Here is a 17,428-nt window from a genome sequence, read left to right as displayed (position 1 = left end):
CTGTAGTCTTGGAGATTCCTGATTGTTCTTCATAAAATCCCTCCCAAGGATTATTCTAGCTCCTGCTTGGGATATCTCTGGTTACCTTTTTTTTTTTTTTTTTTGCGGTACGTGGGCCTCTCACTGTTGTGGCCTCTCCCGTTGTGCTGCACAGGCTCTGGACGCACAGGCTCAGCGGCCGTGGCTCATGGGCCCAGCTGCTCCGCGGCATGTGGGATCTTCCCGGACCGGGGCACGAGCCCGTGTCCCCTGCATCGGAAGGCGGACTCTCAACCACTGCACCACCAGGGAAGCCCTCTGGTGACCTTTTGAAGCATTTTTAATATAACTCTGGACAGCTCTGAGCCACCGTATTTTCAGCTAACATCTTTATTTCTACTTCATTCATTGAGCAATCATTTATTGGGTACCTACTGTTTGCCAGAATGTAGAGCCAGAAGACAAAAGAGATGGAAAATTAGGTACAGAGAAACCATCCAGGAGATCCAAGATCCAGTATTCACCAAAACGAAGGAATAGAAAAGATGGAAGTGATGAAATAATTGAAGGAAATGTCATTGAATTGAAAAGAAGCTTGAGTCTTGCAACTGAAGCGGCCTACTGAGGAGCAAGGAAGAGAGAGGGGTTGGGGCACACAGACACTCAGTCCCCCCAGCCATGTGCCCAGCAAGGACAAAGAAGACAAACTGGGGACATGACATGGCCCTTCTTGCTTATGGGCTGCTTCCCAGGTGGTAGTGGCACCTGAGTGGTGGCTGACTTCAAAACGTGTGTGGGTTTTTTTCCCCCGCTTCGGCGTTTAGAATGTTTTTGTTGTTTTGTTTTCTAACCAAAGGAAGTTCTTATTTTTGATCTTTGGTGCAGAAGGAGAAAGTGTATGTTTCTGAATGGTTAGGACACTTATGAATTGGATAGACTGTATATGGATAAATAAATAATAGAGATAATTCTGATTATGTCTCCATTCTGTACTCTCTTACCAAGGCCGGACAGTCTTGTGAAGTTGAAACTCTTACTCCACTCATACATCGTTGCAACAAGCTCATCCTTGTAGGAGATCCTAAGCAGCTCCCTCCCACAGTCATTTCTATGGTATGTTTTTTCACATTCGTGTTGCTTTAAAGTGGAAGGGGCTTGTTTTTTTGTTGTTGTTGTTGTTTTGGGCGGCGGGGCGGTCTTTCTTGGATCATCATCTCTTATTTGCAAGGATAAATAGGGAATGGCTGAGAAAAGAGAACTACTGTTGAGAGCCTTCATAGTGAAAGTCTCCGGAAATGTTCCTTTGTTCATAATGTGCTTATGTGTGTGAGACAGGAGCAGTGTGAGTGTCACAGACTAGAAGTTTAGGAGGAGGATGTCCCATGTGCAGTGGGCTGTTCCTTTGGGAAAGGCAGTGTGCAGCTGTTTTAAGGGCTGTATCTGATTTATTTTAGTAACATAAGCACCAAAACCATAATAAAAGAAAAACTTTAAAAGCAGGGAATAGAATCCAACCTCCTGATTTATCTTTCAATATGTGCAAATTTGAGGAAAACAGTATAAAGATAAATTATTCTTACAGTAACGTTTTCAATTTTAGGATTCTGTATTCTATAGTACAGGAAAATGCCGGTGTCCCTCACATCCTCTGAAAGGGAAGGTGGTGAAAGGAAAGAGGTTGTGGGCTGTGCTTGTGGGAAGATGAGCACCAAAGTTGTGGTTCCCTTCACTTCGTTTCTTAAATGTCACTAAAGATGGCTCCTAGAAATGCACAGCAGAATCAGGATTCAGATGTTTTGGGTAATCTTCATAGGTCTAGATGACCGTTTTGAAGTTTAATGAAATTTGAGCATTTTACTGATACATAGATTATTTGTACAAATATAGAGTAGTGGCTGCATAAACTGTCCCAGAGAACAGACCATTTTCACAGCATTTCTGTTACGTTATGGAAAGAAAGCAGGTTTTTTTTGGTTAGTATTATTTTTGACTTTGGAATCATCAAAATGATAGTGCAGTTCTTTGACCTCTGAACACTCGTGCGTGACTGTTCAAGGGAGTAGCCTAGGAGTGCCCATGTCCCTGAGTGAAAACCTTGTCCATAGGACAGAGCTGCTGTGGGGGGTTCTGCTTGTGGAGACCTAGGAGGAGCCAGCTCTGCCCTGCATTCTTTGAATAGTTGCAGTATTTCAGAAACCTACTGATATAACTTCCTGAAGGGCCTTAGCACGTGGTTAGTGAAATGGGTTGTCGATAGGCCTCAACTTCACTGTCTCCTTTGGTGATTGATTAAAAACAGCAGAAATGAGAAAAATCCACTTGGGCTTTTCTTATTGTTGCAAAAATAATAGAGGCTTATTGAGAAGATTCAGAAAATAATTACAAAGTTAATTTTCTCAGCATGCCTTTCTAACCCTAGGGATAAGTACTATGAACAGTTTAGTGAGTATTTGAACAGTTTGTGGGCATGTGTGTGTTGACTTTTTTTCAGTCTGTGTTCATTGAGTGCCAGGCTAATTCAAGCACTGTTTTTAAGTTCTGGCGTCATTACAGTGACGACAATTGACAAAAATCCCTGGCCTCTGGCTTCCCTGGTGGCACAGTGGTTGAGAGTCCACCTGCCGATGCAGGGGACACGGGTTCGTGTCCCAGTCCGGGAAGATCCCACAAGCCACGGAGCGGCTGAGCCATGACTGCTGAGGCTGTGTGTCCGGAGCCTGTGCTCCGCAGCGGGAGAGGCCACAACAGTGAGAGGCCCGCATACCACAAAGAAAAAAAAATATTCTTGCCCTCATGAAGCTGACATTCTAGTGGGTAACAGACAGTAAATAAGTTACTAGATTCAGAATGTCAGATGGCTATAGGGAATGTATAAATTTGTGTATATGTATGTAGGTTTTTTTTTTTTTAATTTATGGCTGTGTTGGATCTTCGTTTCTGTGTCGGGGCTTTCTCTAGTTGTGGCAACTGGGGGCCACTCCACATCACGGTGCGCGGGCCTTTCACTATCGCGGCCTCTCTTGTTGCGGAGCACAGGCTCCAGACGCGCAGGCTCAGTAATTGTGGCTCATGGGGCCAGCTGCTCCGTGGCATGTGGGATCTTACCAGACCAGGGCTCGAACCCTTGGGTCCTGCATCGGCAGGCAGACTCTCAACCACTGTGCCACCAGGGAAGCCCTGTATGTAGGTTTTGACCTTGTTTAAAGGTGGAAGAATCAGTCTGTACCAAATTACCTTTTTTTCCAGTCAGTAAATAGATCAGGGATATATGTTCATGTCAAAACATAAAAATCTCCATCATTTTGTAGGATGGACTCAGTTTTTTTTTTTCTGGAAGTAGATGTGCTACCTCATATAAACCTCTTTCTTCTTTCCCAGAGTGAAATAAATGAGTTTTTTTAGCTAACTTGAATAGATAAACTTTGGGGGGTATAGATGAAATTGCCAAATGTCTACTAAAAATATTCTCTTTAATTATACAAACCTATTTAATATCACATATGTAAATAATCACATATATAACTAATATAAATAAGAAGTAACGCTTGTTTTCTCCACTCTGATAGTTTGTGAAACAGGTTTATTAAAACTTTGCACATACATCTTCAACGCTCATATTGTCAACGTCCCTCATAAAGATTGCATCATCCTAGTGGGTTTTCCAGAGCACATTTTTTGCTTCTAGATTATTTAAGACGTAATACTTTTTGAATCTTGATATGATGCTACCATTGAAAAGTATATCCCAAGGCACGACCGTGATAACATTAAGACAGTTTTCTTCGTTTGTCAATTAAGTCACTGTGTTTCAGATCACAGGTTTGTAACCCTTTCTTGGATTTATGAAATCAACTTAGTTGCCTGTGTCCTCCACTAGAATGTAAGCTCTGTGACATTTGATCTTCACTGTAGACTGTCAGCACCCCAAATTTTAGCTGCTTGGTATATGATGGATGGATGAAGAAAGTGGTCTTTCAGAGGCTTATTTACAATGGCATTCATTATTTCTAGTTGTGATAGCATAGCCCAGAAATAATTGTTAAAATCTGGGTTACAGTTCTTTGCTGCTTTTATCATTGATTCTTTCAGGGGACCCCTGTTAGCACCTATAAAATAGCGAGAGTTGTGGTCATTCACAAGATCACATCTCGTTCATAAGCAGTATGTGGGTTTTCTAAATAAGGGGAAAATACCTTAACTTTTGTAGTCAAGCTACATGACTTTTCTAGGGCTGGAGTCGGAAATATCTTCTCTCTCTGAATCTTTGGTTGTTGGTAATACCTTGTACATTTGAGAGCTCAGTGATTGTTTTTTTTAATAGTGGGAAAAGTACACATGAATTCTTGCAGATTATTGTTTTGTTTTTCTCCTTTCAGAAGGCCCAGGAGTATGGCTATGACCAGTCGATGATGGCCCGCTTCTACAACCTTCTGGAAGAGAACGTGGAGCACAACGTGATTGGCAGGCTGCCTGTCTTACAGCTCACCATTCAGTACAGGATGCACCCAGACATATGTCTCTTCCCTTCTAATTACATTTATAACAGGAACTTGAAAACAAATAGGTGAGCTCTGTTCATTGCATGTTCACCTGTTTTATTTGTAGGTTTGGCTGCTTAGGAAGAATAGCTCTTTTGTTGTGCTTTTAGGTCTTGTTATTAAAAACACAAAGGTTTAATAATTTTAATTACAAAAGTCCTATTGATTGTAGCAAATGCAGATAAATGAAAATAAAGGGATAAACACAACCCCTATTGATACTACCCAGAAGTAATCACTGGTAACATTTTGTTATATCTACTTCCAGTCCTTGTACTATGCACATCTTTTTTTTTTACTTTTTCTCCTTTTTTTGGAGGAAAAAAGCACACCATGCTCTACATAGTATACTGTAGCATGCTTTTTTCACTTACTGTATTATGAGTAACTTTCCAATCATGATTGTTATATTTTAATTTACATGGGTCATTCTCCCTAGTACTAGAATAGAAATGAAATTCACCTGCTACCTCTCACTAAAATATGTTATTTACAAGTATTTAATTTTATTTAAAAAGAAGGTCCTTCTTGTCCTCTTAACTTTCCCTTGCTCTCTTCCACAGAAAGAACAAATAGTAATAATAATTCTAAAACATTTTCTCTTGTAATTTGACTTGCATTCTAAATGGTGGCTGCTCTTTTGTAGAATGACAGAGACCATTCGGTGTTCATCTGACTGGCCATTTCAACCCTACCTCGTGTTTGATGTTGAAGATGGTTCAGAAAAGCGGGATAATGAGTAAGTTCTCCTTTTTCTTCAGTCCCCACTGATGGTCCCAGAATTTTTGTATTGTTTCTGTTCATATTTAAATTCAAAATACTTTCCATATAAATCTCTCTGCCTAGTGCCAGTGCACAATCATTTTCTTTTAGCTGGGTTGATAACTTCACCTTTTCAATCATAAATTAATGATGTCTTTATATATTTCAGTCTTGATTTTTTTTTCTTAACTGGGTAATGGGGGTTATGTTACCTAAAATGCGGTCAGCACTTCAGTAGATCCATGCTGAGATCCCAGCTGTGAGTAAAACAGACGTGGCCCCAGTGCAAGGCTGCTGTGGTCTAACAGGCGAGACAGACATTAACCAGGCCATCACCGTGGTGATTAATGGTTCCAGTTGGGTTAAGTATTGTGACGGATAAGTACAGATACAGTTGAATCAAGGTGTGAGGCAGAGGGTGGACAATACTTCCAGCATGTTGGATTGTGAATCAGGTGGTTTGTGAATGACAGCACAAAAGGAGCAGTGGTTGCTAATTAGCAAGCACCTCAGAGGAGCCGGGGCTTCTTGTGAGAGAATAAAGGAGGAGGAGCCCGGAGGCTGCATTTGTTAGCACAGATAGAAATGCCACCCCTGCATCATGACGTATGAAGAAATAGAAATTCCACCTCTGTGTCAAGAGAGAGCTGCAAAGCAAGTGGTGTCCTCCATGAGAATAAGATATTAGTTAATAGTGGTGGAAGGAGGGGCCCCTCAGTGAAGAAGTTAGAAATACGGAGCAGTTGGCTGGTGGGTTGCTATTCCAGAGGGACTGTGGAAGTTGTAGTGGGGTCTGTTGGAATGGAGCAGGGGATTGAGAGTTTACCGCATAAGTATTATGGAGATGGATGTTCACGGGAAGAGAGTTGGCCTGAGAGGTGACCAAATAAAGCTTTCAGGTATGGAAAAGAAAGCTAGCTGACTGGCTTGTCCGTATAGTAAGTCTTGAAATTAGAATAGTGAATATTTAAGGCTTTAAAGTGAGACAGATAAGGTAGCCTCGGGAATAAAGTTGCGCGTGCAGGGCATCCCCCAGTGTGCACACATGTTGCATTTGGTATGGTGATGAGGGAACGCATTGTAGTTCAGGAGATGAGTTGGGAGTGCAGGATGAGGCCAGCAAGGACAGAGGACGTGATCCTGCTGTAGGGCCCCGTGTTTGTTCATCTCTGGGAGCCGGGTCACATTTAGTCCGTGTGGCTGCCATCCTCTCGGTCATGTGGTGCATGATCTGCATGACCTGTGGTGGGGAATGCAGGAAGGTAGTACATCTGAAGCACTTTTCTCAGTGTTGGGAAGATAGTCAATCCTTAATGTTAGCTATTCATTAGTCATATCTTCATTATTATTATGAATACTTTCGTTCTCACTGTGGCTATCCCTGTTTTAATAAGTGAAGAAACTGGTGCCTTAACATCACGTAACTCGAACCACTTTTCTCTCCTACAACTTTGTGTTTCACTGGGCAGTTATTTTTATATTTATTCATATGTACAATATTAATGGTCATTATAACAGCCTCTTTGAATCACTGCTGACTGAATAAAGATGAAACCTACCTATGTACCCTTTACTGTAGTGGAAAACCAAGTGGAACTTAACTTAGCAATTGGACTGCTATTAGTTTTGATGTGTTGTATTTTTTTGTTTTCATCTTATTTAGCTCATATGTAAATGTTCAAGAAATAAAACTGGTAATGGAAATAATTAAACTTATGAAAGACAGAAGAAGGGATGTTACTTTCCGAAACATTGGCATAATAACCCATTACAAGGCTCAGAAGACGATGATTCAGAAGGATTTGGACAAAGAGTTTGATAGAAAAGGGTGAGGCATCTCTATTTTTACAGAGATTTTGAGTTTTTCTGTTGAATTAAAAAGAAGAAAGAGGGGATAGAAGGAAAGAAGCAAAGGAAACTTAACTCTAGGGAGTGGTCTTAGACCCTGGTAGTATAGAACAAGGAGACTAGGACCCTGGCTCCATAGACTTGTGCTGGGAGGGAGTGTGGTTACACGTGTAGCCCCTGCAGATGGAGTGCCTCCTGCCAGTTCAAATGTCATCACCGTTACACTTGACAATGGAAGTGACTGAGAAATTCTTCAGGCCTTTACCTTTAGTTGGATGACTTGTTATCTGAATTCTAACTCTACTGAGAATCATGTATTCACATTTTCACTTACAATAAATTATTTAACCCTTTTAGTGCCTTCATGTATAGGGTGAAGATCATGTTTTTGTCTCCTTTATGCCTCAACAGTAAAATAAAAAAATTAAATATTAGAAATCCATTAACTCAAAAGTTTCTGCACCTAGAAACACACAAAGTACCAAAATTGACTCTAGGAAAAGCCAGAAACTTTGGATAGACCTATTAAATGTAAAAAGAGTGAGTTAGTAATCACTTTCCAACAGAGAAAAACAGAGGATCAGGCTTCACAGGTGAATTCTGTCCAACATTAAGAATTAGCACCAGTCCTATGCAAATGCTTCCAAAAAATAGAAGGGAACACTTTCTAACTCATTTTATGGGGCCATTATTACCCTGATACCAAAGCCATGGAGACATCACCAGAAAAGAAAACTATGGACCAATATCCTTTATGAATATGGATGCAGAAGTTCTCAACAAAATAATGGCAGCTGAACTCAACAGCATATTAAAAGGATTATTTACCACAGCCAAGTGGAATTTATCTCAGGAATGCAAGGTTGGTTCAACATATGAAAATCAGTCAGTGTGATATACCGTATTAAAGGGGGAAACCCCACATGATGGTGATCATCTGAATAAATGTGGAAAAGACATGTGACTGAATGCAGCAACCTTTCATGATAAAGATACTCAACAAACTAGGAAGAGAAGGGAACTTCCTCAACCTAATAAAGAGCATCTATGAAAAACCCACAGCTAACACATCATACTTGATGCTAAGATTGAAAGCTTTCCCCCTATGATGAGGAAGGATGCCACTCTCTACTCTCTCTACTTGCACTACTTCTGTGCAGCACTGTATTAGAAGTTCTATGCAGAGCAATTAAGCAAGAAAAGGAAATAAATGGCATCCATATTGGAAAAGAAGTAGTAAAAGTGTCTCTTAACAAATGGCATAATCTGGGACTTGCCTGGTGGTCCAGTGGTTAAGACACCATGCTTCCACCGCAGGGGGCATGGGTTTGATCCCTGGTCAGGGAACTAAGATCCTGCATGCTGTGTGGCCACAAAAAATCCAAAAACCAAAAAAAAAAAAAAACACACACACAAAAAAAACTAACAACAACTACAGCAAAAAACAAACGGCATACTCTTACATCTAGAAAAACCTAAAAAAATCTATGCAAACTACTGGTCCTTATAAACAAGTTCAGCAGAGTTGTAAGGTACAAGATCAGTATACAAAAATCAGTTGTATTTCTTTACACTCTAGAGAAGTCTGAAAAGGAAAATTTCTTAAAATTCCATTTACACTAGCATCATAAAGAACAAAATACTTCGGAGTAAATGTAACCAAAGAAGTGTGAGCTCATACACAGAAGGCCAAAACGTTGTTGAAAGAATTTAAAGTACTAGATAAATGTAAAGACATTTCATGTCCATGGATCGGAAGATTTAATATTGTTAAGATGGCACCATTCCCCAGGTTGATCTACAGATTCATTGTTACCTCTGTCAAAATTCCAGCTACCTTCTTTTACAGAAATGGACAAGCTTATTCTAAAATTCACATGGAAGTGCAAGAGACCCTAAATAGCTTGACAGAGAACAGTGTTGGAGGGCTCACACTTCCCTCTTTCAAAATTTACTACAAAGCTATCAACACTGGTACTGTCATAAGGGTAGACATATATAGACCAATAGAATAGAAGTGAGATTCCAGAAATCAATCCATACATTCATGGCCAGTTGATATTCAACAAGGGTGCCAAGCCTACTCATTGGGGTAATAATAGTTTTTCAACAAATGGTGCTGGAATAACTGGATATCCACCCACAAAAGAATGAATTTAGACCCCTGTCTCACACTGTATAGAGTAATTAACTCAAAATGAATGAGTGCTCTGAGTCTAAGAGACAAAACTATAAAACTTACAAGGAAACAAAGGTAAATTTATATGACCTCAGATTAGGCAACAGATTCTTAGATATGATACCCAGGCACCAGTAACCAAAGGAGAAGTAAATTGGCCTTCATAAAAACTAAAAACTTATGTGTTTCAAAGGACACACTATCAAAAGAGTGAAAAGACAACACACAGAGTGGGAGAAAATACTTGCAAAATATTTATCTGACAAGTCATATCCAGCATATATAAAGAACTCATACAACTTAATAAAATGATAATCTAACTTTTTAAGCAAAATATTTATCTGACAAGTCATATCCAGCATATATAAAGAACTCATACAACTTAATAAAATGATAATCTAACTTTTTAAGCGGGCAAGGGATGTGAAGAGCATTTCTCAAAAGAAGATAAACAGAAATCCAACAGGCACATGAAAAGCTGCTCCACATCATTTGTCATGAGGGAAATGCAGATCAAAACCACAGTGAGGAGATATCATTTCACACCCACCAAGATGACTATCATTACAAAAAAAAAAAAAATAACAAGTTTTGGAAGGGATGTGGAGAAATTAGAATACTTACACATTGCTGATGAGAAACTGCAGAAAACAGTTTGGCAGTTCCTCCTAAAGTTGAACATAGAATTACCACGTGACCCAGCAATTCCACTCCTAGGTACATACCTGAAAGAATTGAGAAAGGGTTCACACAAAAGCTTGTACATGAATGTTCGTAGCAGCATTATTCATGATAGTCAAAAAGTGGAAACAACCCAAATGTCCCAAAATGGTACCTAGGTAAGAAGTAAATTGTGTATCTGTACAAGCGAATAGTCAGTCGTGGAAGGAATGAAGTACTGTTACCAGTCTACGACACGGATGAACCTTGAAAACATTATGCTAGGTGAAGGAAGCCCAACACAAAAGGTCCCATATTTTATGATTCCATTTATATGAAATTTCCCATGTAGAAAAGTCCATAGAGACAGACAGTAGATTAGTGGTTGCCAGGGCCTGGGGAGGGGGAGATAGAGACTGATGGCTGATAGGCACAGGGCTTCTCTCCTGGGTGATGGACATGCTATGAAATTAGATAGCGGTGGTGACTGCACACTGTAGTGAATGGACTCAACACCACCAAATGGTGTGCTTTAAAATGGTGAATTCTGTGTTATGTGAATTCTACTCCAGTTTTAAAAGATAGCACTACAAAAGTAAGAAATACTACTGTATAAATATGTATATTTAATAATTATCTTTTTTCAGCAAATATGTTTCTCTCTTCGTAAATAGGCCAGCAGAAGTAGATACCGTGGATGCCTTCCAGGGTTGTGAGAAAGACTGTATTATTGTTACATGTGTCAGAGCAAATGCCATGCAAGGCTCAATTGGGTGGGTAACTGTCATCATTGATTCTTTGCTTGTTTATGATCCAGAGTTAGATCTTTTTAATCACTGTTAGAGAATACCATCATTTGCTCTATTTTCTTTTATAAAAAATTGAGTAATATCATGAAGGTTTCTTTTTTAAGTTGTGAAGTTGATCCACTGTTAGGTCTGCTTCTCTTGGTACCTTGTGTATTAACCCATGTCACAGTGTGAATCTGTTGTTTCACTTGATAAGAGTGAAACAGATTATTGAATCCAGTATATTTTGCAGGGGCATGCTCCTCTCCATGGTATGTGTCATAATTGATCTACTATCATATTTTTAGGATCTTTGAAGGCTTAAAAATCATACCATTAAAATTTCCAATATCTCATCCAAGTCAAAATAGGAAATCGACAGACAGATGCATCACTTTGAAGGAAAGCACTGGGCCTCTTGTTTGTTTGCTGTCCTTAATGGGAATTGCTTCTGTGTCGGGTCCTGCACCACGAGCTTAAAGCAGGAGCCCAAGAAAAGCTGTCTGAAATGCCTGTGTCTCACCTACACTGACATGCCGAGTCTTTCTGAAGAAAGAAGTAACTCTTTTTTTTTCCTTCTATTGCTTAGGTTTCTGGCAAGTTTGCAGAGATTGAATGTCACCATCACACGAGCCAAGTACAGCCTCTTCATCCTGGGACATTTGAGGACCCTGATGGTAGGTACATTCTAGAGGACCGGGGAACTCCAGAGTTTGCTCATGATGAGTGATACCGGGTTGAGGTTTTGTTTTTATTTTTCATCAAAGTGGAAATGATTTTGAGGCTACAAACAATAATGAGCCTCTTCCCACTGGTTGTTTTGTCCTCCAGCAGCTTCTTCCTGGGAGCTTTTATAATGCCTAAACCGCTCACCCTTTCTTAGCCCAAGACCCAGGTATCTGTAGTGTACTCTCAAGATGAGCTTTAAAAAAATTGTATCTACATCGTAGAATTGTTAAGAAGACATGTAAACCCATATATGTAAAGTGCTAGAAGATGGGTTAGCACTTAGTAAACACTCAGTAAATGTGGCTATTAGCCTAGCTTAATGCCAGAGAGAGGGGGAATTTGCAGGAAAGTGCTTGGATCTTCATTTCTGTCTTGGCACTTAGAGCAGCACTGCTTGCTGTTTCCCTTGAGGGGTGAGTGGCATCAGAGCTCATCCATGCGTACAGATACTCCTGTAGAAGGAGGGGCAAGTTTACATGTGTAGTCGACAAATAGTAATAGTACAGCTTAATTTGGTGAACCACAGCTAGATAAAGCATGTATTTGCCTGCCTCATTAGGTGTAATAACTCAGTTTCTCTAATTTCTGTATATAACAGAGTCATTGTTTTATCTCAGGAGAGGTGCCAACTCAGTAGGATTTTCCCCTGTTTTGGTTAGTTCCACCAGAGGGCGCCCAAATACAGTCTTTCTCATTCAGCTCTTACCTAGATTTGTGGTCTTCAACCTTTGTTGTTTGTGTACCCCCTTGAAAGAATGTTTAAAAGCTGTGTATCCTCCGCTTTTAAGTTTATATTGAAAATGTTTCATCGTTAAGTGTTGATAAAGACTTTGTTTCTAATGTATTGTAAATATTTGACATTTTAAAAGAAAGCTATTAAAAATAAATCCATTATGCCACTCTTAAATATATCCAGTGGAATAGAGAGCAGTGCTATTCTTTCTGCTCTTTAAAATTGAATTGCCATTTATACTGTTTAGGATAAAATTCAGTGGGGGTAGTTTATATATTTTCATAATTAAAAGGCTTTCTGTTAATATGACTATTAGGCTTTTCTGCCACAAAAACTTTACATGTAAATTTGAAAATTTAAAGAATTGGTTTTCATAACGATTTGGGGAAACTGTGTGAAGGGTGTGTGGAACCTCTGGACTGTTTTGGTAACTTCCTATGAATGTATAGTTACCTCGAAGAGTTTTTTAAAAAAATATATTTTTCCTGTGACCATAAGGATCTGAGTATTAACAAATGATATCTTGTCAGTTGAGTAACATATTAACAATTACTCTTTTCACACAGTTGAATTTTGATAATGTTCAAACCCGAAAAGTAAAATGTTTATAGAGTTGTGTCTCTTAGATGCCCTGATTGCAGGAGCCTTCATGGGCACCCCTCTGTTTACCACCCCCTCTATTTGACACCCAGGCATGTTTACCTCCCCTAGCTGTGTGCCCTGTGGTCAGATTTGGGACAGGTGAGACTTGTGGTTGTGAAGGATGGAGTGGAAGGGCAGAAAAGCCCCAGGAGGACATAGGGAACTGGGGTTTGGAAGCTGAGGTTTGGAAATTGATTCCCAGAAAACGTGCTCACATCCCCCCGAGTAAGTCTCTGTGAGCCCCAGAGTCACCGTCACGCAGATTTGAAGACCACTGACGTCTAGCTGCAGTATAGACGTTATTATCTTCACTCTGGGAAGCCAGTGTGGCAAAAAGAGACCGACAGAACAGAGTAGAAAAACTTCCAGTTTATCATTTGGACTTCGCAATCCAACTTGCGTATTTGTCCTTGGGCTTCCCCCTTCCCTAGCCTCTTTTTTTTTTTTTTTTTTTTTTTGGTTTTTCAGCCCAGTTTCCCTTATGGAGATAGAATCAGTGATTAAGGCACTCGGTTTCCTCTGAGAAATCAAGACTAATAGCCCCTTCTCAGAACTGTTTTTGTGATCTAGGGATTGGATTAAACAGCAAGTTTAGGTGCAGTAGAATTGGCAGAAATAGCAGCAAGGCCATCTGCTTTACATCTGCTTTCCAGCCACAGGGTAGGACTCTCAAGAGCTCTCCTGAGTCAGGGAGATCTGAGCCTGGTACTGCTTACATGCACCTTCCTGATGCATGCGGTCACCGTACCGTGCACTTGATTTACGTGACTTACTTTAAAAGGCCCTGTGAGGTCTGCATTGCCACCATAGTTTATCAAATCCAAGAAGCCAATAGTTATATAATGTGCGTCATTATTTTATGCTCCACTATTGAACTGTGACACTTTATTTTCACTTAGAATTTTTGTCTTATAGTGACTGAAAGAACTCTTTTAGACTTTAGACAGATTTTTATTGGGTTGGCCAGAAGGTTCATTTGTTTCTTTTCTGTAGCATCTGAATGAACTTTTTGGCCAACCCAGTGTCATATCACTCTTGTTCATACCTAGGAAAAACAGCAAAATAGGTAGACTAAGATACCCCTGAAAGCATCTCACTCTCAGACTAACACTCTGGTCGTCCCAATTCACCATCCCATGTACCCTTGCTGATGCTCGAACCATTCCCTGTGCAGTCAGAGGCATGTCATGAGAGGGCCCCACTGTGGTCCCGGGGTTTTTTCCAACTTCTGATCTCCATTCTCCAAGTTGTAGTGCTGGTACTTTCTTGTCTTATCAGAGGATGTCTGTGGAAAGATTTTTCAGGCAAGAGCCAGGACTCATTCTTTGTAGAAGTGGTTTGTTGACTAAAAGTCAAGCGGTTGTAGTCGCCCAGCCATGAATTCCTCCAGGATTACATACATGGAAACTGCTGTCTGGCCTAGAGGCACCCTAAAGTCAGAAATGGTAAAATGTGAAAATAAAGTGCATTTTATTTATTTTATTTTATTTCAACGCACATTTTAGAGTCATTTAAATAAAATACTATTCATACCTTACAGTGAGGAAACAGGCTCAGAGAGGTCAAGTGATTTGACCAAGGTCACACAGCAGGTCAGTACTATGTATGCAGCTTCACTGCTATACCCTTACCCACCTTCATGAATAGTGCAGGAGCCCCCATGAGGGGAGCTATCCTTTCCTTCTCTTTCCTTCAGTCTCTGTCTTTTTTTCCTCCCTCATACTCTCTCTTTCTTCTGTCTAAAGAGGCCCAAGTTCTGATGGTTGTAAAGAAGCAATTTATTGCTGAGGAAACTCTAAAAGGAAGAGAGGAGAGATGCGTGAGTTGGGTTTTTGTTTTGTTTTTCCGTTTAGATGTGCTTTTCATAATTTAAGCTCTTCTAGAAAAGAGACACAAGTGAGACGACATCTTTGGAATAGTTATCTCAGCAGATTAAGATGGTTTAGCCCTTGGGAGTTTGGGAAGCCTTTGGGAATTTGATGCAAGCTGTGGTCCTCTTTCTAGAACAGTCAGCATGCACTCAAGAGTTAGAGCTTTCTGAAACCAAGCCTTCCTCTTCCAGAATGTTAGCCTTGGCCGGAGACAGGCAAGACTCTAGGGTCAGCAGTGTCAAAGGGAACTTGGTGGGATGACAGAGCCCTTCTGTGTCTGTGTTGTCCAGGATACTAACCCTAGTCACATGTGTCTGCTGAGCACTTGAAATGTGGCTGGTGCAACTGAGGAAATGAATTTTTAATTTTATTTAATTGAAGATTAAAGAGCTACATGAGGCTACTGGCAGTTGGTACAGATTTGCATGACAGCTAATTCACCACGTGGCCTGAGTATCAGTGGTAAAATGAGGGAAGTACTTTCTTAGAGGTGGTTCCCAGTGTTCTGTTCTAGCAGCATGGCTTTATAGTTTTGTATTCGACCTTATTTTTCCTTTCAGCCTTGTCTGAAAAGTAATGGATTCTTGAGAATCTGTTCACGAAAGTATACTTACTATTTGTTCAGAAGTGAAAGCTGGAACCTCTGCTTCCCAAGCATATGAGTGTTTCTTTGGGATGTAATTTTCTTCCTTCTCTTTGTTTCAAGGAAAACCAGCATTGGAACCACCTGATTCAGGATGCGCAGAAGCGTGGTGCCATTATTAAGACTTGCAACAAAAACTATAGACACGATGCAATGAAGATTCTGAAACGCAGGCCCGTACTGCAGAGAAGTCTGACTCACCCTCCTGCTATCACCCCAGAGGTGTCCAGACCCCAGGGCAGAGTGCCCAGCAACAAGCTAGACAGTGAATTTGCCAAGATGTCTCTTGCTTCTTCCCTGTACCCCTCACCCTCTGAGTCCAAAGAAGCCACTGTCACTGTTACTGCAAAGGACCCTGAAAGGTCACCCCTTCAGGACTGGCTTCGGGACCCACGACTGCTTAGGAGGATGGGCTTGGGCTGTGAAGCCAAAGGGAAGTGCCTCTGTGAGCTGCAGCCCTCGAGCCCCCGGTATCCTGGAGCAACGCCTCCCTCTGGAGAGCCAGGCTCCCCCGGAAGTCACCAGGATCTGACCAGTATCAGGCAGCAGGCCTCCGCCAAGGGAGCTGCTGTGAACAACCACAGACCTCATATGCAGTGTGATCCTCCAGCTGCTAGTACCAATACTTCCACGAGTGAGAGAAGATGTGCCCAGGAAGGGGAGGCACTCAGCCACAGGAGGGAGACCAGGGCCTTCACCAAGGGGGATCAGGAGAGGCGTGGCTCTCTGAGCCACCACACAAAGAGGAACTCAGGCTGGGACGAGAGGGGACTGGAGGAGGAGGACAGTAGCTTGAAGAAGAGGAAGCTTTTGTAGTGGAGCCAAATGAGACTGTCAGCCACAAGCATTACTGCACATTTCAGATGACCAGCTAGTAGGACTGTCCAGATAAGATTATTTTTTTTTCCTTAAAGGAGTTTGTGTGCTGTTGGAAAACAGAAAATGTATCCTAACACATGGGCCTCTTGGTCATCTTCAGTACATTTTGTCAGTTGCAAAAGCTTTCAGAAGGCATTTGTGTATCAGTAATAATGTCCTCGAAGTCGAAGACTTAAAATGTTGATCTCTTGTTCTTCTGTAGGAAAGGTCAGACTGGAGGATTTTAAGAGGATGCTGTAAAAGTTGGAATGTATATTTGTATAGCAAAGAACAGAATCCTCTTAAAATTTAATCTGGTAGACAGCTTTTCTTTCCCCTGCTTAAAATGTTAATCATTTTCAACGGAACCAACCTTATATTTAAAAAAAAAAAAAGATGGGAGCAGGGCAGTTCCTTTCAGAGATTGTTGTAGCAAACAGACGTTTTTAACAGCCCAGGTGGCCTGAGAGAAGTGAGTCAATGCGTTGGGTCAGAGTCCTGTTAAACCAACTGGAGTGTCCTGGGCAAGACCCTGGGAAGCAGAGCTCTGTTAGGTGAAGTTCCACTCCTGCACCTTTTTAGACGAGGCACCTTGGCACAGGATGTTACATTTCTGTGATGAGTTTGTCTGCCCATTGTAGTCAGCACGTAGTTCTCTAGCTAAAATTCTCATTCTTCGTGAGATAGAAGAATGTGAAATGAAAGAATAATTCTTGAAATGTCATTCAGATCCCCCCAGCATATTGTGAATTTCCTGCAACTGGTGGGTTACAAATCCAGTGGTTGCCAAGTATTGGAGCAGTGCTGGGGTGGCTTGTGGAAGCCTGGGGATCACCAAGAGAAACCAATTCATGAAAATCTGGATGTTTAACATCTTCCCAAGGGATACTGGTCACCAGGCAGCTTGAGAACCAGTTAGGGCAGACCAGATACAATATTTTAGGCAGGAGAGAAACATCCTCTAAAAAGCGAAGGATGGGAGAGGAGTGCAAATGCTTGGGAGTTGAGAACAGGGAGAGAGTTGACAGATTTCCTGTCATCTTTGGAAACCATCGTAAGTGACGCAAATACACCGCTGTGGTGGAAGATCTGGTTAGAGGGGTTGTGCTTCTGTGAAAGGAGGTGGCCATGGTGGGTGGTGATTTGAGAGACTTGATGGAGGGCAGGGCTGCCTAATGTCAAAGTCCAGTTTTCGAAG

The 17,428-nt window shown here is 41.0% G+C and overlaps 1 protein-coding gene across 1 annotated transcript in view; it reads left to right on the top strand.

Moving 5' to 3' along the window:
* LOC308611136 (putative helicase senataxin) overlaps positions 1 to 17,063 on the top strand; it is a 62,530-nt gene extending 45,467 nt beyond the window's left edge. Inside the window, exons 18-24 of the mRNA XM_081260036.1 lie at positions 985 to 1,092; positions 4,356 to 4,543; positions 5,164 to 5,256; positions 6,943 to 7,107; positions 10,641 to 10,739; positions 11,344 to 11,431; positions 15,436 to 17,063. Of these exons, the coding sequence (XP_081116162.1) occupies positions 985 to 1,092; positions 4,356 to 4,543; positions 5,164 to 5,256; positions 6,943 to 7,107; positions 10,641 to 10,739; positions 11,344 to 11,431; positions 15,436 to 16,188 (1,494 nt within the window). The 3' untranslated portion in view covers positions 16,189 to 17,063. The remainder of the gene's footprint in view (positions 1 to 984; positions 1,093 to 4,355; positions 4,544 to 5,163; positions 5,257 to 6,942; positions 7,108 to 10,640; positions 10,740 to 11,343; positions 11,432 to 15,435) is intronic.
* Positions 17,064 to 17,428: the final 365 nt, after the last annotated feature.

The sequence above is a fragment of the Mesoplodon bidens genome (assembly GCF_964165515.1).
Source record: "Mesoplodon bidens genome assembly, contig: HAP1_SCAFFOLD_158, whole genome shotgun sequence".
Lineage (NCBI taxonomy): Eukaryota > Metazoa > Chordata > Mammalia > Artiodactyla > Ziphiidae > Mesoplodon > Mesoplodon bidens.
This window is presented reverse-complemented; position numbering and strand designations above follow the sequence as displayed.